The sequence below is a fragment of the Ciconia boyciana genome, chromosome 16, assembly GCF_034638445.1.
Source record: "Ciconia boyciana chromosome 16, ASM3463844v1, whole genome shotgun sequence".
NCBI classification, from domain to species: Eukaryota; Metazoa; Chordata; class Aves; order Ciconiiformes; family Ciconiidae; genus Ciconia; species Ciconia boyciana.
The window spans coordinates 13,566,651-13,591,795 of NC_132949.1; the positions used below are offsets into that span (position 1 = coordinate 13,566,651).

Sequence of the window (25,145 nt, forward strand, 5' to 3'; positions counted from 1 at the left end):
AAATTTTCTGGAAATTTTGTGTCTCTGCTGCAGCGCTGTAACAAAGTCTTTGCTCAGGTTATTCATCTCCAAATCTGTGTTTTGCAAACCTTGGCACCTCCGTATCCCTCCCCATCTGGGAGAATTTCAAAGTCTCTGCTTTCTCTCCTGCTCAAGTAGCCTAAACTGATTGAAGCGAGAGACTTGGGGAGGCTGCTGTAAGGAGGATTAACCACCAGCTCTCCCAGCTTCACGGCAACACAGCTCCCATTTCTGATTAAATGGTGACTGGTGTAGGAAGACGTCTCAGATACCACAGGTGAAAGGCTGGCGGGGGGTGATTTTTGCAGCAGAAAGACAGCTGCCCTGTGAAGGGCTGCAGGGGGAATCAGTATTCTCAGGAAGATGGCAGCTCACACACTGTAAATGGCACAGTCTCTGCCGCAGATGATGAACAGATATGTGTGTGAACAGAGAACTCCCTGCAGACCTAGTGCTTACAACAGGCGCTGCGGAGCAGTGAGCCAAGGTGCAAGACAGTAGCAGCCTGAAATCTTATAAATAAACAACACGGGCAGATCGCAACGAGCAGATTCTTGCTCTTGCCTCAGGTCTGCGCGGCAGTGCAGGACTAGCTGCTCCCCGAAGGCTGCCATGTGTGAGTGAGAGGCCACAGTGCACAGGGCCCCCAGGGCACGCTGATGGGTGCCAGCCCCCAGCGAGCCCAACAGCGTCCATCTCCCCAGCAGCTCTGCTGGGTGCAGAGTATGCCCTCACCGCATCTCACAGTGCGTTGGAGGAGGCAGAGCCCTGCAGAAGTCACAGATTCTCTGTTTTTAAGCGTTGTGTAATCTCAGGAACGGAGGTGGGAGAATTGGGCTGGAGGAGGTCCATGTGTGAGGGAGCGGGGGTAAAGGATGCCTGGGAGCTGGGGGCCTTCCAGGATGCTCCTGAGGAGGTGATGGAGCTCAGAGGGCTGGGAGCAGGGTGCTGGACACCAGAGACAAACACCGTCATCCACGGGCTCCTGTTCTGTCCCAAACCACCATGGCCAGGCTCATGTATTGCTGCCAGATACTCTGGCCTGAGGGAACACTGAGGAACCTCTCCTACACCGGTGAAAGGTCCAGGCTCAGGTGTGAGGGGTAAGCAGTGGCAGGGCAGAGCACTTGAAGCATCTGTGACAGGGCCAGCACCTCCATGAAGGCAAGGACCGTTAGCCCAGAGAGACCAGAGGAAAGTCCTGTCCTCAGAGGCTCATGTGGGATCAGCGTCTGTGCATCCCTGTGCCTGAGGAACTCATCTGAGCCCATGTGTGGAGTCACCTGGGTGGGGAGGGCTGGCAATGTTGCAGGCATGGTCCTCCGGGAATCTGACAGTTTGAGTGAATTTTGGGATCCATCTGCACCCTCTTCCATGGCCAAGGCAGGCAAGCAATGGCACAAGCTTCAGTGAAATAATGCATCTAATCCGCCTGAGTAATGCTAATGCAAACCTCTTGATTAGTGTTTAGAAACCAGGCAAACAATTGCTTTAAAATAATTGGTAAATTATGATTAAATAAAAACATTTATACAAAAGAGTTTGTCATTGATATGGTTAAATAAATATTTGTAGAAGTAACTTACACTTGGCCCCGTGCCTGGGCGATGAGCTCTCTTGGGCTGGCTGTGGTTTCATTTTAATAAAGACCAGAAGGCATTCCAGAAATACATAATGCTCCCAGCCCATCCAATGTATATCTGGGGCTTTAGCTTTGCTCGCCACTAACCCGGGCCCAGCTTTGCTTCATATCACTCACTAGTGCCTGTCACACCCCCTCCCCAAAAACACACTCCTTATTTAGGGCTGAACCACAAAACAAGTGGCTGTGTCGAGATAGTTTAGTGGGCTGGAGGAAGGGATGTGGATGGAAATGTTCAATTCATTGCTGGTCTCCTGCATGGTCAGAGCAAAGGTAGGGCTGGGTAGGCTGCTTTGTAGCGAAACCTCAAGCTTTGGAGCTGCTGCAGGGCTTACAACAATACAGCTCTTATCCGGCCCTGCTCGGTGGGAGATTTCCAAGAGCTTTATGAAGGGGTTAACCTCATTATCCACTGTTTAGAGATAAGGAAACCGAAAGGAGACGTGACTTGCCCAAAGCCCTGCTGCAGAGGGAACAGAAGCCAGGTCACTCCGCCGGCCAGGGCCCTGCAGAGCCTCTGGAGCTCTTGGGGTGCACTGCCCTGTTCAGGCACGTCCTCCTTGGGTCTGTTAGCCTGACAGTTTCTGCGCTGCCTGGCTACTAAGCCGCTCCCATGGACTAATGGGACTTGTGCAGCCCCTCTGGACACCTGCGTGCTGCCGAGTATGTCTCTGCAAACACTTAGCAAGCAGAGGGTGAGGGGGGACACAGGTCAGCAAAGCATGTAATCTGGGGACTCTGGAGGTGATGCTGGCACTGTCATTGCTTCTCTCCCTCATTTCCAGCCAGCCACCAAGCCACCAGAGCTTGCAGCAGCCAGGCCAGGCACAAAAAACCTTTCCTGCCTGCACTGGCCATCCAGCAAGCAGCCAAAGGCTCATCATTGCTACAAAATGCACCAGCTCAGGCTGTAGGCTCACATGCTCCTTATTGCTCTCAGTATTGGTCCTGCAGCTGCTTGCACAAGACTGGCTGGCTGGGAAGCCCTGCTTGCAGAGATATCACCCCGGTCCCAGCCTTTCTCTTCTCATGCTTTGGTAGAGGCTCCTGAACACCAATGCTGCTGCAACCTGTGCTGCCCAAGCTGGGGCAGGACAAGGGTTGCCTGAGGGGGGTGCACATTTGGCTGGTATTAAAGGCAGGAGCGCTAAGTAGCAGCATGCAGCAACTGTCTCGTTCACCATGACATCCCTTCAGGAACACACAGTCAACCTGCAGCCTAGACAGCACGCAAGAGCATATCTAGCAGCATGGTCTGGGGATGTGAAGGCATGCATGGACTCTTGCCTGGGGTGACCTGTGTGGCTGGCTGCTCAAGGAAGGAGGAGAAGGAGGAGAAGCTTGAGGGATGCAGGAGGAAAGACACAGGCAGCCAACTCGTAGGCTTGGTTTGCACCATGCACAAGGCGCTCACAGGATAGAGGGAGTAATTCCCTGCTTTCCTGGGGTGCAGCATTTGAGGCTTACCCCAGGCACCGCTGCAAGGGGAGCTCAGCACCTGAGAGCACCCTGCTTGAGGCCTGAGACATCAGAGCAGCCATGAGCGCTAGAGAAGTCCCCTGAGCGGAGCAAGCCACCAGACTCTGCCATCCGTGCCCAGCTCCATTGGGAAACCATTCCCAAAACGTCATCTCCAGTGGATTAAAATAGAAATTTGCCTGCCCCGGCTGTGAGACACAGAAATACGCGGTCCCACTCAGCGTATGCCTCCCTCACTTATGTCTGCAGAGAATCAGCGAAGCCCATCCCCAGTCCTCCTCCCCACCGCCTCCCCACAGGGACATGGGGGCAAGACCCTCCGCTGCCTGTGAGTCCATACCAGCGGTGTGCTCAGGGCACACAGTGCTGTTGTGCTGGCCCTCCGGCTGAGGGCAGCACCCTAACGTTGGTGTTCCCCTGCAATCATGAGCCAGGAGGCAGCTCTTGGCATCTTCCATCCCACAGACCAGACCATTGCTGCCTCTGGACAACATGGGCCATGTCTAGCCTGGCCCTTCCCCCTGCTCTGCATGGACTTGAACCCCGAGTTCCTCGTTCATGTTGGTCCCTGAGTGCCTTGAACTCCTGCTAGCACAGCCCGCTTGACCTGAGAGCTGTGCTCAAGGCAGCGTCCCCATCAAGAGTGTCACCCCTCCTGCTGACCTCCCCAGCCTCAAACCAGGTGGAGACTTTGAGCCTTTAACTCTTCCTTCACCCCCTCTGACCCACCCTGCCCTGAGAATCCTGGAGATGATGGATTGGCTGCAGCCACTGCTGCCGAAAGACCGGTCGGTGTGTCAGGGGTGAGCCCCCCACTCTGCCCACTGCCTGGAGCCAGCAAGACGGGGATGACTGCCAGTGCACCCACCATCCCTGCAGCCTGCACCGCATGGGAAGGGACAGACAGGGACATGGGGCAACCTCCACCGCAGTGCCAGGCTGCAGAAGCTCTCTGCACTCACTGTGCATCCCCGCTCGGTAAACACAACATGCAGAGTTTTACAATCAAATATTTATGCTAGTAAAAAACATTTTACATAATCTTTAAACAGCTATGTCATCTCCCTATTTTCATTCTCTGATCTCTCTGTTTTGAAATGGGATTGGAGAATTTAGCATATTTAAAAAGAAGTAAATATTATGATGAAAACATCAGGCAGCTTAATAGTAGCTTTAGTAAAGTGCAGAAGTATTTTTGTGTTCGTGTTGTCAATTGCATAATATCTTCTGGACCTTCATAAATTAAGGGACCTTACTTGGATGCTTGCAGCATTGTGATAAATAGTTCACAGCTCAAATTCAAGCAAGGCCTGTCTGCTGTCAGAACGGGAAGAGCTCATGACATCTCCACCATAAATTCCTGCCCCCAAGATCTATGAGGAGATAGGGAGGTGACAGAGCAGCTAAAATGCCTGGCAGACAGTGGCAAATTCAAGGTAGGCAAATGCCACTGTGATGGCACTTACCAGGGCCTGATGCAATCAGAAGGTAAGGACTGGGTTGTGTTGGACCACCCATGCTCACAGCTTCCTGACCAAAGAAATACCATGCTCTGGGCTAAGCACTGAGCTAGGACCAAGCTAAGATAATTCTGGACTATTCCCCAGAGACCAGTTCTACTTCACAGTGACAGAGACACTGCTGCTTTGCTAGCTTCAGCTCAGAAAAGCTCTGTCCCAGGTCATGGAGAGGAATCTCCTGACTGTTTGCCATGTGAGAGCCAGGGGACCTCTTTTCTGTGCAATTCACCCCTGGGCTGAGTCTCAGGCATGCAAAGAGAAGCTCACTTCTTTGCAGGTTCCTAAAGACCATGACCAACAGCACAGCTGGAACTCTGCTAGGGCAGTCTCAGAGCAGGAGATTCATATCTGCCCTACCTTCAGATGACTGCAGTGATCTGTGTCTCCATCATTGGGACCCATTAATGGGAAGTTCACCTGGCCCATTGTAAAAGTCTCCCTCAGGGAAAGATTGCTTCTTCCACTCTCTATCAAGGTGATGACATCCTGGCAGTACGTATTTTCAAAGAATGTCCAAAGCTCCTTGTGAGCCTTGGCTACTGGTTTCCCTGTAATGCTTGCCCTACACTCAGTTTATCACAGCTGTATTGGTTATGAATGGAAGAATGCACTCCTCCTGAGCAACATATTTGTAAAGGCAAATCTCTCTCCAGCCTTCCTCCTCCTTCAGGATTCAGAGTTATACCAGTGTGGGGACATTCAGCACAGAGCTCTGTGCCAGTACAGCTGTATCTTCCCGTGGGACCTTTGCCAGCACAGCTACACAAGCATGCAGCAAATTATCGCTAGCCTACGCATCGGATGGGGAGAGTCAGGGTCATGACTTCATCCCATCAGGTTTGTCTTCCCAGAGCATGCTGTGGAGATTCAAGAAATAAGGCCATGGCAGGAAGGCTCTTCTCCAAATGGAGCTGCCAGGCGCTAGAGAGAAGAAGCCAAAGGCAAACTGGGCTCATTCCTACAAGAAAGGACAGTCTGAGCAGATGTGACTGGCAGGACACCAGGTCTGGGGAAAAACCATTTGCTTGGACAGTTGCAAACTGTTTATGAGACCTTTTACTGGGCATTACATCCAACTCTAAGTCTTGCAGTGAATTCAGTTTGCAGAATTCAGGGGTTTGCTGTTGACAATACTGATAAATACTCTCTGTGCTGGCATCAACACCAGCAGTAGCTGGAGTACACAGGTAAAATGGCAGGTCTTCTCTGGTGCAGAGCTGTGCAACATCTCCTGTGCAACGAGAAAGCAAATGCCAGAGCAGTGGGCCAGGCAAAGTGAATCCCCTGCACAAGGCTGAGAGGGCAAGAGGCAGATCCCAGCCTCACCTGGCAGTGCAGTCCTGGGGGGGGGGGGGGGCAGTCTGGGAGAATCCCCTCCCTAGGGCTGTGGCTCCACAGCCCTGAGACCTGCTGGAGTCTGCCCTTCTGTGGCGCAGACACTGTGTCACACGCTGACCCCTCTAAGTCCCCAGAGGGATCTCACAGAAACATCAGCTCATTTGGGTCTTTTTCCCACAGATGCGAATCTACATAGAAACAAACAATCTGCTTTAAAATAAATCAGTACCATAAACAATAGGGTGTGCTGGAAGATTAGAAGGGACTGCTTCCTGGTATCTGGTGAGCAACACAGAGCTGATATCCTTATGGCTCTGGGGTGTGACTTCTCAGTTCAAAGGAATTCCCTACCATGACTAATTTATTCTGGTATTTAAGGCTCACTCCTTCACTCGCTGCAGTCAATATGACCCCGTTTACAGTAGAGATGCCTAAAGAAGTGCTGGAAACAGGAGAACGGGGAGCAATACTGGTCTTTGCAATCTTTGGTGCCTATGTGCATGTTTCACCTTCCAAAAAAAGGTGGCAACTGGTGGTGACGCTTGCCCTTTTTAGAGCTGAACAGTGACTGCAGTACAGCACAGTGCCTGGTGGCAGACATGTCCAAAACACGTGAGGGCTTGGGCAGTGTGAACTCTAGAAACACATGAAGACCTTGTGGAGGGTTTTACTATTTCTGGGCTATCTAACACAGATAGCCTCCAGGCAAATGGCTCAGTATCTGTGGTGTGATCTCAGTGCCTGTCCTCCTTGCCTTTAGTTTGAGGTTTATGAGAGACAACTTTTATCCCTGTTTCCCAAAGACATCAAGAATACATGTGGTCAAGGCTGACTCTCACATAATGACCAGCACAGGGAAACACCAGCTCTGGACTGTGAATTCAGCAGTTGAGTCATTTGTGGAGATGAGTCCTCTCTTAGAGGTTGCGTCACCTCCTAAGAAACAGGCGTGGACAGTGAACCAAGAGATTGCAAGGTTTGGACACTGGTATTCCCTGGAGGAGGAAAGGGAGAGGGAGAGGGAGAGGGAGAGGGAGAGGGAGAGGGAGAGGGAGAGGGAGAGGGAGAGGGAGAGAGGGGGAGGGAGGAGGGGAGAGGAGAGGAGGAGAAGAAAATGTCTTTCAACTCTTCTAATATCTCAGCCTTTGTCAGTGGCATGGTTTTACAGGGCATAGTTTGTAGCTGTTCAGTTTTGGAGAGGGGAGAAAGGATTTCTAAGAGCAGGTCCTGGAATCAGCATCCTGGAACTTTGAATCTTCACCATCTCAGAAGCCTGGGGTCAACTAATAACATGGCCTCCCACCAGAGCCCATGTGTGCCTGATCCCTTCCCACACCTGCCTTAGCAGGGAGAGGCAGCAGTTCGCAAGACCCAGGCCAGACCTGTGGCATTGCTCCCCATGGAGGTACTCTGTGGGTACAGCATGTGTACTGTGTTCACAAGGCGGCAGAAGTTTCTCCTGGCCCAACCGGGCTCAGGCATTGTTTAAAAATCTGGCTAACTGGCTTTCTTCATTATCACTTAATTTTATCACAGGCTTATCTCTGCATTAAACAGAGTGGTAAATAGCACACTGGGTTTTAGTTCATTCTCTGAGAGGATGTCAGGTGGGTAGGTGGCAGTAGGAACCCAAGTAGGGTGCCTAGTGGAGCTCATGAACTGGCTCGCTTCTCCCCTATGCGCCTGTGCAACTTACCTTACCTTACTTACCTGGTTTGTTAAGGGCAGGGCATTGCCCTCATTTGGGATAAACAATTGGCATACTGTGTAAAGCATCCCAAGGAGAGAGACACAGACACTGCAAGCACCAGCAGAAGAGCAAGAGGTGGAAAGGATGGTGGGCAGGTAATAACATCTCCAGGGCCAGCAGTATGCTGGGCTCTGTCTTTCCTAGGAATGTGATTAAGGAGCTGTTAAAGTAGCATCAGAAGTGATTTTAGAAGAAATTTGTTAAATGAGTAGTAACAAATCTGTGGGACCTGGTAGTCCCAGAGGACTGCAGAACTCTGAAATATTGAAAGGAACACATCTCTGCTGCTAAGCACAGTGTGAGACCCAACATCCTTATCTGCCATGGGTGGAGGAGGGGGGTAAATCTGATGTTCATTTTTATAAAAGGCTCCAGTGAGGACCCAAGAAACTATAAACGAGTAGATGTTCATTCCAGTTTGCAAATTTGTTGAACAGATTTAGCAGAAATATGGAGGAATTCTATGCATAAGTGTTATCATCCTCACCAATTGCTCAAAAGTCTTTGAAGTATTCACTGACAGTACGGATAATAGTGGGCCGAAGAATACAGCGGCTGTGGGTTTCCACCAACTTTTCAACGAGATTTCTCCTCAGACATCTCTAGCTCCAAGCCTGTAGGTGGGAAGAGGAAGAGCCTTCCAGGGACTAATGACTTGTTAAAGATAGGAATAAATGGCCATTTTTCACATCCGAGTGAGGTAGTTTGTGAAGTGCCAAAGGAACATGTGCTGGGAGAGGGCTCCTCAGCAGAAAAGTTAGGGAAAAAGGCTGATGATTCAAAATTACTAAACCAGTTAGAAGTAAAACTTCCTGCAGACAGTTGCAGAAAGCTCTCTCCATGCTGAATGCCTGAAAGATGAAACATCAGATGAGATTCAACATCAATAAATGTAAATAACACAGAAAGCAGGGAAGAGAAATGACCAGTCTATGCATCTCCACAGTCAAGAGCCCAGCATTAGCAATTACCACACAAAGAAGAGAGACTGAGGTCACTTGAGACTTGAGAAATGACAGAGCCATGTCTAGTGGCTGCCAAAGTGGCCAGTACAGTTTCTATAGCCTTCTCAGAAGAGCACATCAGTGCTTTCAGAGTGGTGACTCCAACATCACCTAGACAGGGAGCTGCATGGAGAGAAGTGCCAGATAAGCAAGATCATCTTGACATGTTGTTTGTGCTGACACAGAGTTTCTCCTCAGCCTCCCTAAGAAAATTCTGGTTTAACCAGAAGGTGAGTTTCTAGATGAGATATATGCAGCAGTTTGAGCCCCTTGGTCGACATTTCAATCTTCCTGCTCTTCCCTTTCATTTTTGGTGTCATGCAGCAGAGTGCCAATGCTGATTGTTGGGATATGGGAGTTCAGGGGAAGGACTATCAGTGGCCAACAGGCTGTAGCTGACAAGAAAAAGGAATTAAAGAAAGCTGCAACAGTCTCATCCATTCCCTCATGGGCTTGTAATGCCAGGGAAGAGGGAGCAAAGCCATAACACCAGCAATCCTGCACAGGCACTGGCATTCAGGACGGGCTCTGACATCTCTTGTGAGCAAACCCTGGCACTGACAAACTCAAACTGTGTGAGGGGATGCTTGGGTGCCTCACACAGCCAAATATCTGGTGTAAATGTTCTCAGACAGAAGCAGGCTCATTCTTTCAGCTAGCGGAGAACTACCTACGTGCCCTGGGATACATGGCCAGTACAACCTCCCATATGCAGTGCTGGTCTGACATGTGCCCTCCAGGGGAACTGATCAGGAATTGTCTGCAGATTAATAAAGAATCCTGAGAAAAGAGTAGGGAGGAACAAAGGTATCCCATTAAAATGGAGGTCAGGCCAGCCAGGTGGGACACCACGTACATCCCTTGCAAATTACCAACCGGGATGTGCCTGCTAAATCACTCTACACTTTGCATTAATCTGGGTGAACAGTCAGCAAACAAGTAAGTAGAAAGCTTTATTCTTAAGCATAGAAACCATCTCATCCAGTTAGCCTCTGTACACACAGTGACTCAAGCTCAAGGAACCTGTGATCTTTGCATGACTCCATCTCCCAGGCTTCTGTGCTTGGGGAGTTTGCAGGGTTCATCCTCCATTCTGATATGAAAGTAAGGAATTTATCCACATCAAATGGGCTCTATCCACCACTGTCTGGCCATCCTCCCCAGCTGAGGCAGGCCACACACCAATTTCTTGATCATTCTGGGATTTTACTAACCTGTTTACTTTTTCAGCTGCACATTTTGCAGCCCCTACCCCATCTAAAAAATAATAAATATAGTGCTTGAGCTTTTTCCCTGTTGATCATTGCCCAAACTTTCTACCTCCTTTTCTTGTGTATTCCTGATTTTGACTCATCACAATACTTTGCTTCCTGCCTTGGAACAGTTCTGAGTTTTCACCACACTTGTGTGGGACCATGTGAATAATTCTCTGAAAGTCAAAACCAGAATTTTTTAATTGGTTCTGTTTTATTCACTGCTTTAGAGGCCCCTCTAGACTGCTCTGAAAAATTAGGAGACCACAGCCTATATCCATCTCACCCACTAATCATTTTAGCAGTCCACGCTAGAAAACAAAAGTCCTTTGTCTTCATTTATCATTTAGGTGGCCAGTGCATCTCCATGAAAGAGGGAAGACTATGATACTCAAGGGCTTTAGGGGCCCAGAAGGCTCCTGCACTGTCTACATCCTTGATGTGGGGTCTTTCGGCAAGTCCTCTTCTATGCACGTGCCTCAGCAGAGACAAGGTGCCAGTTACGGAGGTGATGGGAAAAGCCCACCCGGCAGAGTGCCTTGCAGCAGGGGCCAGGCCTGTCCTGCCAGCCTCCTCCAAGCATTTGATTTCAGGCTTGGAACTCTCGTGCCTGCACAGTGCACTTTGGGCAGCTCACTGCTCTTTGGCGGTCCTAGGTCATCCCTGCTGATGGCCTTTTACTACCACAGGGAGATTTATACCAAGCAGGATCACACCGTGCAGTGTCTCCCTTGCACTCCACTCCTCTTCCACTGAACTCAAAAGACTGGAGATGGTAAATTTCAGGCAGAAAAGGACATGAACATGAACCACTCCAGTAGCAGCAAGAAGGGACTGAGGAAGCAGAGCTCATTCTCACAGGAAGACATAGCATTGGAGTGAAAAATTCCTGGAGACACTTCCTCTGGGCTGCTGGGTGACAAGTGCATTGTCATGGCTGATGTGGAACCAGGGACCCATCCATCACATCTGCAGATAGTCCTGAAGAGACAGAGGGACAGATCCAGGGTGAGACCAGCACATGAGGCGCTGTATGGCCAGAGCCTCCTCAGGTCCAGCTAATGCATGATGGAGAAGACATTAGGAATTGGCAGGCTCCAAAGGGGGCAGGGATACCTGAGCGGGGCTTTGGCCAGGAGGGTCAGTAAATCATACAGGAGTTTGCAACGCAAAAAACTGCAAGAAGCTGCAATTTGAGACTGTGGGTGTCCATGAGTCCTGTCTTGTCCTTGAGCTGCTTGTGGTGTGGTTCTGCTAATTGGTGGTGTTTGTTTCAGGATAGCACTACTTAGGAGGAGCAGTCCATTAGATGGGACATTTCAAACATAGTGGACTAAACATTAGGAAAGATTAGTAAGGAACAAGCCTCCTGGCCAGCTTGCTGGATACTGCAGTAGGGCTCTGTTTACTGACTCAGGTCCATGCTTGGAGATGAATTTATTTCAATAACCTCTTCCCCATCAGACATTAAGGAATATCCACTTCATCATGACAAGTATGATGAGGAAACCACATGTCCAGCCCACAACAGATAGAGGGCTCAGCTCAGAGCAGCCACATCACACAGACTACATGAGGTTGAGGGACCCCAGCACTCCTCAGCTCTCAGTGGGGCACTGCTGGAATCAGAGCTTCTGGGGCTACTGGGTTTCTAAGGTATCTGACAACATGGGCCCTGGAGTCTGGAAGCCCTGAAATTCCTATCACCAAGCCAAATGTATGAGGACTTCCCAGAAACCACAGAATAAAAAAACAAACAAACAAAAACCTAAACAAGCAAACAAAACAAACCCAAACCAGGTCTGAAGGAGTTTTCAGGTGGATGCTTATGATCTAGCAGGAATCTAGGTAGCTTCCCAGGTGAGACCCATGTGTCAGGAAGCTGAGACCTGTCCTTGACTTAGCTTAACTTGTACCACTTCTGTACCACCATCAGTTCATTTCCTTCCACTTACCTCAAGTGAACCAGACATGGGCTTGGGGATGGGGAGCCTCAAAGGATCTGCATCTCTTTACTTTGATTGTTTGCAAAAAGTTTTTCTTCTCTGAGAGAATGTTTGGCAGGTGGAGAAGCATGCTCCATTGCAGCTATGGCTGTGCCCAGCCTCCTTGGGATTACAGTGCTCATCTGTAGCATAGGAAACTTGAAGTCAAGATTTAGCCCTGCCTCATTTATTTGGCATTATTCTGAGTGTCTGTGTGTAAGAGAACAAGGACGTGTTCTGAGTGCCTGCTGCATGTGCTACCTGAGCCATAGCGTATGTAGGCATCTCAAGTGGATAATCCTGCAGATGCAGCCACATACTGACAAAAGTGTGCACCAAGCAGCGCAGCTTTGGGCTCACCTACGCTGCAGGAGGGAAGCGCAGCCAAAACACCTGAGCACTCCTATGCTCACTTTCAGCTTCCTAGCACAGCCCAGGATCTGTGCAGCCCAGGGTGCAGCCTGCTCTGTGCGTCAGCACCCAAACAAGCCGGACAAGGGGCAGCAGCAGCCGGAGTCACAGCTCTGTTTTCCGAGTAGCCACGTCCTCTGGCTCCCTGACAGGAAGGGCATCCCACACCGCACTCACACAGAAGGACTGCACCCAGCCATCCCCTTGCCCAGGACACTTGCCCTGACCGCAGCCCTTCCTTCATCTTAGGAGCACACAGACCCCCAAAACCACACTGGCTGCCCCAGCGTGGGAGCCGGAGGTTGCAGGGCCTGCTTCACGCCACGCTGCAAAGAGTTAAGCCCTCGCTCTGTTGATATTTCTGAGCGGCTCCCAAAGTCGGCCAAGACGGGGAGCGCCCTGATTGGCTGCATACCGGCCGGTAGTAATTAGTATCAGATATCAAACTTCTGTCTTTGCTAAGACCCTTTCCGATAGTCGCTGCTCCCCGCTAGACGATGACATCAGCCAGGACACCCAGCTGCTGGTAGTAAACTCCGGGCGGGAGGAGGCTCCCGCTAGCTCCACGTTAATTAGTTCAACACAGCATAGGGGGAGCAGTTGGTGTCTGTGGAGGGTCAGTGCTGGATGGGACCAAATCTTTCAAAGCCACTTGCTGCTTCTTGCCAGCCAGCTGTAAAAGCACCCAGAGAGTCCAGGAGAGCTGGATGAATCCTGAGCACTAGCCGTGGTCTGGTCAGCTTTTCTCTGTGGAGGAAGTTAATGGTTTAAGTGAGGGGCGTCTGGATCTGGTCCCCGAGTCACCATGACACTCCTGGGGTCTGAGCACTCCTTGCTGATTCGGAGCAAGTTCAGATCAGGTAGGGGAAACCTTGAGATTTCTCTTAAAACTTCTCTCTCCGGCAAGCCATAGCCACAGGCTGTTTTGCATTAAATGTTTGGAAGCAGGATACGAGCAAAATATTCAGGGGGTCGCAGAGCTGTCACAGCTTTGCTCTTAACAGAGGCTCTTCCGCAAGCAGAGAAACGTACCTTCCTTCCTCTCTGTTGCTTTTTTTTCCTGGTTTTTCATTGTCTTCGATTTATGTCTGTGGATAATTTTGGTAAAACTGCAGTTCCCGGGTCTCCTGCCCTGGCCCTGCTGCAAAGGATTTGGGCAGGAAGCCAAAATGACATCTGGGATAAACAAGGTACCTAACACCGTCTGTATATTCCAGGTGCTCTTGCAGGTCCATCTGTGATAATTGCAGTAAAGATGGGCCTGACACTCTCTCTGACATGCAGGCAGCTGACTTTGTTCCATTAAGTTGTGACTAATTGGAGAAAAATGAATTTGAAGAAATGCGTCATTTTTAGAAGTAAAAATAACAAATGGAACATGAAAAGTATTTAAAGTGACATCATCAGAGAAATAAAACCAGAGCCACACAATTGATTGCCACTCTCAGAGGGTTTGCAAGTAAAACATGCCTCCGTCTCGTAAGTTAGGGGAAGCACCGGTAAGGGGCTTCTCAGAGGACGTTCAGCGTGAGTGAAGGTGAGTGAAGGTGAACTATGGGATGGTCACTTCTAAATCAGACCCTCTGCTGGATATTCATGCCTTTATTCACTGGCTTTATTTATAGTAAGTATGCTGTGTTTGTGCGTGGGTATCTTTACTTGTAATTTTTTAAATGAACATAACATACTGTAATATTAATGGTAATGTCAAAAAATGTTATTGAGGAGCTTTCTCTGACCTTCCCAGAGGTGAAGTTCTCCCCGGGAATATTGTCTGTGAGGATGTTCAGACAAACGAGCTGCATGTGCCGTATGGGACACTGTAAAATGGGACGGGGTAGTCACATTGGAACATGCACCCGGTCTGGCATGTCACCCACGCCGTGTGTGTTTTTGTCTCCTCGTGCATTGTAGATAATGAAATTAGAGATTTATGATACTGATGGTAGACATGAGTGGTGTTATCAGGATCTCTTAGATAGCTGGGTGGTCAACTTAAACTTTGTTTTCTCAGCAAATACAAAGTTGGCAGTTGGTTGAAAACCCAACAGTGTGTGTGCAAACACAAGTGTCCTAGTCTGGCTGAATTATATAAAACTTGGGTCCAGGGCTTTGGTGTGGTTTCCATATCGCTCTGATCTTACATTTCATTAGATTAAGTCATTCTTCAGATTTTGATGGTATATTATGGCACATTGCTGTTCATTTGAAAAAAATCTCAGTCTGTAACAATTCTTCCAGCAACTACAAAGCAACACTGCCACCTTTCTGATGAGAGGAGGATGGGCTGTGTTACATGTCCTTGCATTCTTTTCAAATGAACCAGTATTGTTTTTAAGGCTCATTTCTGGTTTATTTGTAAGCTGGCTTTATTATGGAACCAACAGTGGGATCTCTAAACATATTTTTCAAATGATTCTCCAGTAAAAGTAAACTTTGTGGGTCTTTGTGTCCATAAATTCTCATGCCTTTCAGCATTTCTAGGGCTGTCAATTTGTGGGGCATTCTTTGGTTCATGACTTATCCCCACAGCTGCCATCCCTCACTATTGCCTGGTGAAAGATAGGTTTCCCATTTGACAGGATTTCTCTGCCTATTTATTATGTTTGAGTCAGGCTTGCCAAAATCACAAATGTGTGTCTGTGCCTCCCTCTCCCCACTACTGGGACCACTGCAGGTAATGTGGGACATGGCCACAGCACAACCCTGGTCATTGCAGTCTGTGAGACAGGGCAGGAAAGAGGGATGCTAAGGAATACAAATAAATCAATAATGGTGCTTTCAGTTTGCATTGGATTTTTTAGTAACACGGGGAATAGAGAAGAAAAGCTAACATTTAATGTTTGAAGTGGTCAAATCTCTTTTATGTGCAAAGTTTCTATGGGACAGAGTTTCCTCTGGTGTCCCTGCTCCATGTGCAGACTTCGGTAGCTGTAAAGCCTCACAAGGATGGCAGGAGGTGCAGTGCTCTGATTTACTGTCCTCCATTCACTTGGAAGAGGGAAGAACATCTCAACCAACCCATCGCCCTGCACCACACTCCCCTGCATGGCTCAGGGGCTGTAACATGCTTCGGGACAGCAGCAGTTTACACAGAGGGCTGTGTAGCTTGCACAGAGCATGTGAAGGACAAGCCAGGAGGCATCAGACCATGAAATGCCAAGCCAACGGAGCCGTGATTCACGATGCACCGTTGCTTTGGAAATGGTCTTGCACAGGCAGGTGTGAGGCTTTGCTTGCTCCCCAGGTTTGGGAAGGATTAGCTGTGCTCCGTGACTCATGACAAGTTTGAATCCCTTTTGAAGGATTCCAGGCCAATGTTAATGAGGGCTGAGGTAAATCTTAATAACTAAACTTTTGCTGTCTCTCCATAGCCTGCACACACTGAGCAGCTGAAAGAGCTATGTGTGTTAAAGAGTGCTAGAGTTATATTATTTGCTTGTTGTTTCCTCATCCCAGAATCCCTTTGATCGCTGTGGCACACAGCAGGCAGGAAGTGGGGCAAGGAGGTGGCAACTAGGAGATAGATGTCCCTCCTAGAGTGTCTTGAGGGTCAGCTTGCTTCCATCTGGCAGCATCAGTAGCAAGAAAAAGAAAGATTTTGTCCAGGAAAGGCTGATCTGGAGGAGGCAGTGGCTTTTTCACACAGCGCCCAGCAATCCTCCCTTGAGTCCCACAGTGTTTTCTCCTGCTCTTCTCTTTCCAGTGGTCCACAGTGAAGGACCAGCATAGCTGTGCAGTGTGGAGAGATGGTAGCTACCCCAGTGCAGGGCACCAGGAACCGCTTCAGAGGAAATAGATCAAATCACCAACATGCTGCAGGCCTTCAGGTTCCCCCTCCCCTTCCTCAAGGATTTCTGTGCATGTTTATTTTGTCTGTTTTGCCAAAGATAAATATACTGATCTGAGGTCATCCTGACAAATTTTGCAGGAATGATGATTCTTCAAGCCTGCCATGCTATCCCATGTGCTCCGATTATCAATGGGATTGCACTAAATCAACTAGGACATCTAAGAGCTGTTCCAGAAACATATTTAACTCTTCCCAGAAATGATCATTTATGTGAAGTGATCTCCTGCTTTGAATACAAACCAACTGTACTCCAGCAGCAGAGAAGCATTGTCATTGGACAGAGCAAACAAAGCTGGCAAATGCAGACTTAACCTTAACTCTGACCTTTTCTGTCCAGCGATACGGAAAGAGAGTTTAAAAGGCCAACATCTGCATAACATCAGTGGTAGTTCAGATAATTGGTGAGAAGTGAGAGTTTAACACTCTAAATATGGCTCTGCATGGCTTGGCATGGTGTAATATCCAGGCCTAATTGTGGACACATGGGTGTGAATTTGCAGAGAAGACTTTCCTGGCTCTGAGGAGGAAAGGATTGATACATAGGGCTTGAATGAAGCTGATTGAGGTGGGAGAGGATTTTATCCTGTCTGCTTCTGGTGGAGAGAGTGATTTGGACCAAAATCAGCAGGTTAAGAAAGGCAGAAGAGAGTAGGTCTTGGTAGGGTGTTAAGCAAGGCATTTTGGCAGAACCTTTATTTTCATTTTCCCGGTGTCCAAAGAAAGTGTGTGCATGTGTTTCCTTTCAGATCATGAACTCGTACAGTTCACAATCAGTGTGTGCATTCAAACCATCGCCTCTCTCTAACTGATGACAGTGTTTTGTGATTTTGTGAAGTTTTTGTAAAACACTGACGATATGCATTGGTTTGTGCCTGTTTTTTTTTTCCCAATGTCTTATACCTCAGTGTTTTAGCTGATAGACATATGTTTCTCTGTCAGTCAGGCATGTGTTATAGCACAGATTGAAACATACCTCACCGTGCTTGAGGAGAAGGATGTACGGGCTGCTCACAGGGATGCTGAAGGGATTACTCCAAGGAGGACTGTGACAGCATGTTCTCAGGAACATGGTGAGGTAGGGGGTTGGACATTATGATGGGGTTAGCCCTCAGAGTTTCACAGATGGTTGTTCGTTCGTGGTGACCTGTGCCCATTTGGTCTGAGCTCCTTGCTAGCCAGGTGTGGTCCTATGTCTTTTCCAAGGCACCTGCACACCCGGACATGGGTTTAGAAATGTTCTCACCAATGTAGATGAGATTTTCAGTGCAGTACAACCTCCCAGGTAACACACAAATTCATAGCACATCTGCCTGGGAGAAGGTAAAACACTCCCACTCCGCAAGTGCTGAGCATCACCTGCAGAGGTAAAGCTGGCTTGGCTGGGCCCTGTTCCAAGGCAGTGCCTGGCCAGGAGAGGACTGACCAGGGCTTTCCACGGCTGTCCTGGCTGAGTGGTGCCATTTTCAGCTGGGCTGTGGCTGGCTGAGCTTCAGCTGTGCTCACACGGGTCCCACACAGGCCATGTTGTCAGAGGATAACATGGGCCTGGAGATGTGATGCTACAGAGAAATCACTCCATGGTACCTGGCTATGGGCAGAGCAGATGTGCTGAGAGCCATAGAGGGGCTCAGAACAGAGACTGGCCAAGGTGTTTTTGCAAAACTGCAGCTTCAGAAAAGCAGGCCCTATGATGCTCTGCTGGACCAGTGCTTCACCCTGCTGGTGGTGGCACCCAGGAGGTTGGCTGGCCAGTCACCCAGCTCAGGGTGACTCCACATTCACCCAAGTTCATCAGGAGCTTGATGTCAGCCCATTGCTTGGTCAGGAGAGAGCACCGCCTGCTCCCAGCTGCCTGCCCATTTGGACATCCTGCTTTGAATACAGGTTCCTGCTCCTGATGCAGCTGCGAGAAACAGCCACAGCCCTGAGAAGGCCACAGGCGACACGACTGCACCCTGTCACTGAGCTAGTCCTGCTCCTGTCCTGTCAGGACCTTGGGACAATCTAAGGATCCCATGTGCATCTCCCCCTGGGCAGCTTCTCTCCCCCTGGCACGCTCACTCAGGAAAGCCTCAGACATCATCTGTAAAGACAGTCTTCAAAACCAGCAGCAGTCCTGCCTTTCAAGGGAGGCTGTGTATAAAACAGGGCCATTTTCTGCCAGCCAGTGTGTGAGCAGGGGCAAGTCACCAGGTTCCTCTGGTACACACCATGGGCATGGACAAACACGTTTCACGTTTGCTCAGCTGCTGTTTGACATACAACAAAGCTGCTGCTGTTGAAAACAGGAGTCCCTCCTCCCCATCACTCCATTTCCAATGTGCTGCCAACTCCCCCCCGTCCCAGGCAGAGCAGTCCCCATCCTGTGCACCACTGAGCTGCACTCATGCTCCTAAAACCCCAGCTCCTGGCCATGGAGGGCAGGAATGAGCTGCTGGGGTGGTTGACAGAGGGGACAGTGACTTGCTGCTGCTTATTTCAGTGGCAGTGCCAGCTTCAGTTGTTTGCCAAACTGGTGACTCCCATGATGGTCACGCACCTGGGTCAAACTGGCATAACGTCATGCTTCTGCTGGTCCTCTTCACTGCGCAGCCCAGGAGCACCAGCTCTGGTGCAAGGTGCAGGGAGCAGCAGGCAACTGCCCAACCATCAGTTCTGGTATCAGCGGTGACTTATTTCAGAGGAAGATGAAAGCATAGCAATTGCACTGTTTGCAAATGTGTTTCCCAACCAGAGCAAAGGTGCTGGCGCAGCCCAGGCAGGGTGGAAACAAGCAACTATTGGAATTTAACCTGAAACCACATAAGGGAGCTGGGAAGAGCTGAAGCAGTAGGGACTCTGCCTCAGTCACTCTCGCTCCCAGAGGGGCTGTCAGATAGGGACAGATGCTGGGTCAGAAGTCAAGAAGCAGCAATGGACCTGCAGCTCCACCTGGGCAGCTTGTCTCAGCCTGCGAGGCTGAGCTGAATGCCGAGAAAGCCTCGAGCAGCCTCAGAGTTTCTAGGCAACTTGCTCTGGCCACTATATAAGTGTTGGTGGGAAGGGATGGGCTCTGATCCAGCCTCCTTCTTGGAGACAGACCGTCAAACACTAGATCAGGTCAGCTGTGGCTTTGCCTGCCTGCCCTAATCCCGAGCCCTGTGAGAAGAGCAGTTCCCCAACTGCCCTGGGCAATGTGCCTTGGTGCTGCTCAGCCCCCTGTGCTGTTAAAGCAAATTCCCCAAAGAGAGGAGGGTGCTATGAGTCCTTTGGCAATGCCCCAGCATGAGGGATGCTCTGATGCAGATAATAAAAGTCCCATCCTGACCATCTGCTGAGAAATTGACTCAAAGTACCCCTGCAGATTGAAGCAGAAGGCCAGGTCTGCCTGCTCCTGGGGTGGAGGGAGGATTCGAACATGTCTCTTCCAGTGCATCACCAGGCCAGGCAAGGCCCAAGCTGTCCCCTTAGCTTCCTAAAGCTCTGAGGACAACTCCTAGGGAGGAGGATGACTCATGACTGCAAATCATGGGCAGTGCTCAGAGCTTTGGCCACCAGAGCCAGCTGTGACTGATGCCAGAAGGTCTTCTCAGCACTGATGACACAGCCCTGCTGCAGAGGATGTTTCTGGAAGCTGTATCACTAAATGGAACTTGATGCTAACATAGAAGAGAGGAGTATTTCTAACAGAAAAAAATTCACAAGCAAAACCACTGGAATGGAGGCTCTGACATGCCTCACATCATCTAGGGAGGGATTTCTCATTGTGGGGTGCCATAGGAGGGAGCAGGATTGCTGAAAGCAAGGCTATCTCTCAGCTGATGGCAGCTGATGGTGCCAGCACAGCTTGGTACCACAGGGTGACCAGTGTGCATGACTGCTCCATTGGGGCTAATTCTCACCATCCAAGCGGGTACAGACAGACAACAGGGATGCTGGGAGTGTGGGACCAAGATTGTCTCACCAGTGGTATTCCAGTTCTTTGTAACAACTGTTCCCATGAAGTGTTAGCAAAGCAGTTTCCTTGAAAAATAAGAATATTCAGGAAAAAAAATAGTTCCCGTACATGGTGGGTGACAGCATCTTCTAAGTGAGTAACAGGCAGCAATCAGAGCTCAGGCCTCCAGACACATAGCAAAGGAAGACGATAGGAATGCAGATGGGGTCAGACACAGCTTCAACAGATTTCAAGTTTCCTTCAAGCAGCAGCTAGATGGTGGTTGTTTGGATGGTGCCAGGGGCTCTTCCAGCCCTGTTTTTAAGCATTGTTGGTTGTAGAGAAAGGTGCAAGCCTTGAGCTGGAATCCGCCAAGCTGCAAGCTGCAGCACTGACTCAAAGGCTGCTGAAAGTAGTGGCTTCTTTACCTCTTCCTGCAGGGAAGTTCAGTGTTATTGTCTGACACTGTTCACGGCTACATTTCTTCAGATGGTTTGCAACAGGATTTGGAATTTCATAGAGATTATATTTGGGAGTCAAGACATGCATCCTACTGCATGAGGAGGACTGGATCTGGATGAATGTTCAGTGACTGAAATAACTGCTTCAACCATTGAGCTTGGGCTGCTCCTGGAAATGATCAGCATTTACACGTGCCTGTCCTCACATCTTCTTCTCAGCTTGCCCTGAACAGACAAGGCTGGATAAACTTTTACTCCATGCCCTGTGGCTTAAGAATGGGACAGGAAATTTGTAAACTCAGAATTGCCCAAGATGAACAATTTTTGATTGTTCATCTTGGGGAGGTTGCATGGCCTGCCCATAGCCACTCACACATGGAAGAACTTAGCTCTCGTGCTCAGAACAGCTTGTGTCACTGCTGGATCACAGCCTTTATGCTTGTCAGCATGAAAAAGAATTTGGAGACCTTTTCTCCCTGCACAAAATTATAATTGAATAATATCAGGTCCCCTCTGTGATGGTCTATCTACAGTGCTTAGCACAGGAGACAAAGGAGAGGCTGTTAGCTGGAGCATGGACCAGCTGCGATAGAGTAGGCTCCCCGGATTGTGCACTGTTTGTTGGAAGGTAGTAGGATCTGGGAAATTTGTGTTCCTGAGTGCTGTTCCGGCACCCCAGCAAAGGGAGAGCTGTGTCAGTGAAACCTATACATGTTTTCATCACTTCTTGCATCAAGGCAGATGCTGAATCTTATAGCCACCACACTGGAAATCATCATCACCTTCCAAGCTTCAAGGGAACTTGTAACATCTCCTTTTTCTCTAAACTGGCCTGGCTGACAGCTGACTGCACCCTGAGGCTGTTGAATTATTTGTCTGCTAAGAAGGGCTGTGAAATAAGCAGAAGAAGCAGAGAATGTGGGCTTTGAATGCACGGTCATCTGATTGATAGCATCCCCCTTGCTCTTGTGGATGTGGTGTATCACTTGGCCTGGCTGCGTCGGAAGTTGAAGTGAAATGGTGCAAATAATTTGGCACACATGGGAGCTGTGAAGGGAAGTGATGGAGCATATTCGCTTGGAATATTTTACAGCTAGATTGGGCAGATTGTTGTGTCCTTGGCAGGATGTTGTATGTATGTGACTCTAGAAGTCTTTGCTATCTCTGATTCCAATTTGATGATGGGATGTTGTGTGTAAATTGTCTCAGTTTAAGGCAGATGTTCTAATGTCTGGAACACTGGACCAGGACCTAGGAGAGCAGAGAACCATTCTTGGGTGAACTACAAAGCTTCTTCATTCTTGGACAGTTTCCGACCTCCCTTAGCTCACCTGTTCTATAAAGATACATCTCTTCCTTGGGGAAAGTGCAAAGCTCTGGATGGTTGTTCAATATTGTAACTGGTCATGAAGAAGGCCCTACACAGAGAAACTGGGATCCACATCACCCAGTGTAAGATACCTACCATGAGCCAGTTACCATTAAACTGCCTCTATAGTTGAGGAGGAAAGACAAGCATTCCTAAAGCATGGACTGACTAATTTGGTTTTGAGGTCCCTTGAGGAGGGAATGCAGATAACTGGGTCAGATATAGATACCTACAGTGCAGGGGGTCTAAATCCATGTCGATGGGCAGAATCAGCATAAACTGAGGGTGGTGCCATGGGGCAATGGAGAGCTACAGACTTCCCTGGCAGCAAGGTTTGCCAGTGACTTCTAGCCACCAGGTTCACTCTGGCATAAGGGGAATAGCACACATGCAGACTTTACCAGGTACTGGAGGCTACATTTTTCCCTTACAGCAAGAATCTATCTGTGGTGTCCTAAGAAGTGCTTGAATTTGGCAGGAGATCATTGTCCCACGTGAGGCTTTCACTAAACATTTGCTTTGAATGAGACATGGTTTGCACATGTTCACACACCAAAATACAGAACTGTGTACAAATTTAGGACAGAAGGGACCTGTGGAAGTCTCTACTCCTGCGTCCCATTCAAAGTAGGGTCAACTTCAATATTAGATCAGGTTGCTCAGGACGTTGTCCAGGCAAGCTCTGATCATCTCCAGGATGGATATCCCACAGCAACTCTGGGCCCCTGTTCTTAGCCTGCACACTTACGGTGACTTTTTTCCCCTAATAACCAATCAGAATTTCTCTTGCTGCAACTTGTGACCATTGCCTCTTCTTTTATTGCCGTGCGTCCCTGTGGGGAGTCTAGCTCTATCTTCTCTAGAACCCCGTTTTAGATGTACAGTCCCCCATCATGTCATCAGGATGCTTGATTTCTCTGATACCTCTTAGCCATTTTGAGTGTTCTTCATTTTTGTTCCTCACCCTTATGCCTGAACAAATCTAAAAAGCAACCAAAAACCTAGACACACATCCCAAATCTTAGAGTGCACATGGATACTTGGATGTGGCCAAAATACAGGCCATAATGTCAAGATCATTATCTTCTGCGTGGTTTCTCTATGGCCTGCACCACTGTGCAGACCTCAGTTTGCTTTCATGTTTCAGTTGTGTGTGGGAAGCAGGCACCAGTGGTAATGAATCCATAGAAGATGTTACCATGGGGACTATCTAATAAACAATAAAGCACAAAAGACCTTTATGGACAAAGTATTTATCATATTTATAATTTATTTCCAAAATCTCTGAACTGACCTTACTCCACTTGCTTGACTTACAACAGGTCCTTCACCCTCCCAGAATACAGGGTGGCAATATCCAGCTGCAGGACGTAGTGCTGGACATTCAAACCCAGCCTCCCTTCCAGCCAGCGCCCTTTGTCCACACATGGACTCTCTCTCTGAGCAACTCTTTGAGCTGAAGCCATGGTCACCTGAGGCTGCTATTACAGGTCCCAGGCAGGGATCAGTCTGTCCCAGGCGCTAGGGTACTGCCTGCACCAGAACCAGCCCTGCCCTGCTCATCTGTCTGCAAAAGTGAGGTCTGGGTCGGTGCAGGCTCCTTGCCTTGGAGCACTCTGCTGCACTAAGGCTGGTCCAGCAGCAGCAGGGATCAGTGCCACGTCTCTGTGCCACACACAGACCCCCGGCACATCTTCCCTGGTAAGATGTATTAGTACCTTGGGAAAATTCTGCATCTTTTCCTGACACTCTCTCTCTCACAGTTTTACAGCTACGGCTTCAGCAGAGAAGGACCCGTGAGCAGCTGGCAGACCAAGGCATCATGCCACGTGAGTATCTTTTTCTGCCTTTTTCACCCACTCCTGGCTCAGAGAGGCTGTGTCCATCTTGGGCACTGCTGGGGCACTGTGTGGCACCAGCTGCCTGCTCAGACCCACTCAGCTCTGAGCAGATTGCTACCAGGGGGAACTTTGCTTCCTGCCCTGTAGAAATATTATGGTCCCTGGTGCTGTACAATGGTGCCTAGTATTTGCCACAAAGATTATAATGCCACTACTCAAACTGAAGTCAGGAGAGATGCTTAGCTTACACCATCCAAAAATTCATCTGCATAGCTCCCTGTCCTAGAGGTCACTGTAGCAGGACAAGCATATGTGAGTCTTCTCCAAGCAGAAGACTCACAAAGCTCTTCACGTAGGCAAGGGCAGAGAATCTCATGTCATCCTGTAAAAATCAGGAACCTCTGTGGCAGGATCAGACCCACAGAATGAGGAAGAGGTAGAGAGGGCCCAGTCCAGGAGGCTGTGGAAGAAGGAAGCGGTGGATAACCGCCTTGGCCCCAGTGCGGAGAGGCAGCCCCTGGATGAGTGAGACATACCCAAATCTGTGCCTGTGTCCAGCCAGGAACCCACAGGGCAGAACTGTCAGTGTACACTTGAGGCCAATGAAACCCCACCTGGACCTGCCTGCTGCAGACCGCCAAATGGCTGGTGATATCCATGCTTTCCTTTCTCTGACCACATTCATCCTTGCTAACCTGGCATTCAAGCCTGAAGGACAAACTCCAGGCCAGTATTATCATGTAAACATTCAGCATCAGAAAGCCAGATGCTAGAGCCCAAAAAGTAAGTGAACAAAAATGATCTCCTTGTGCACCTGCATGTGTATCATGAAACCTGTAGCACCACTGGAGAAATGATGCTGGGAGCTCAGGCCTGCTCAATGGATAATTCCATCCTGACCTAGCCCTCAGGCTCCCTGTGCATGACTCTGTGATTATCTGGGACCCAGACAGAGGATTATCCTTTCCGTCTTATCAAGGGCCCCTTGGGTTCACTGCTAAGATCACAACTTCCCAAAGGCTGTGTCACTTTTGTCTCTCCTGGCTAACCTCAAAGGCTGTGATGCAGCTCTTGTCTAAACAGCAGAACAACAACTCACTAAGAGCATGGCTCTAGCACTGCTTGCTGCACCCTGCCTGTCCCTCTGCCCTTCCCATGCAGCTGCCTTCCTAAAGGACCATGTCAAGGTAGCCAGCAACACACACCTTCTCAATACAGTATTGTCAACATCAAGCAATAGAAAGCAAAGAAAACTCGATCAGGATGACAAAAATCATGACTATCAAAATGATCACATGGTTT

The 25,145-nt window shown here is 49.1% G+C and overlaps 1 protein-coding gene across 12 annotated transcripts in view; it reads left to right on the top strand.

The window, feature by feature from the left end:
- Positions 1-25,145, top strand: part of MYOCD (myocardin) — a 263,589-nt gene that overhangs the window by 211,537 nt on the left and 26,907 nt on the right. For 7 of the 12 annotated variants that reach the window (XM_072881172.1, XM_072881173.1, XM_072881177.1 and 4 more), the window contains one exon: positions 23,766-23,831. In XM_072881172.1, the coding sequence (XP_072737273.1) occupies positions 23,766-23,831 (66 nt within the window). Of the gene's footprint in view, positions 1-12,872; positions 13,264-13,829; positions 14,028-23,765; positions 23,832-25,145 lie in introns of those variants that run through there. The other 5 variants (XM_072881181.1, XM_072881183.1, XM_072881175.1 and 2 more) reach the window with 4 other exon arrangements.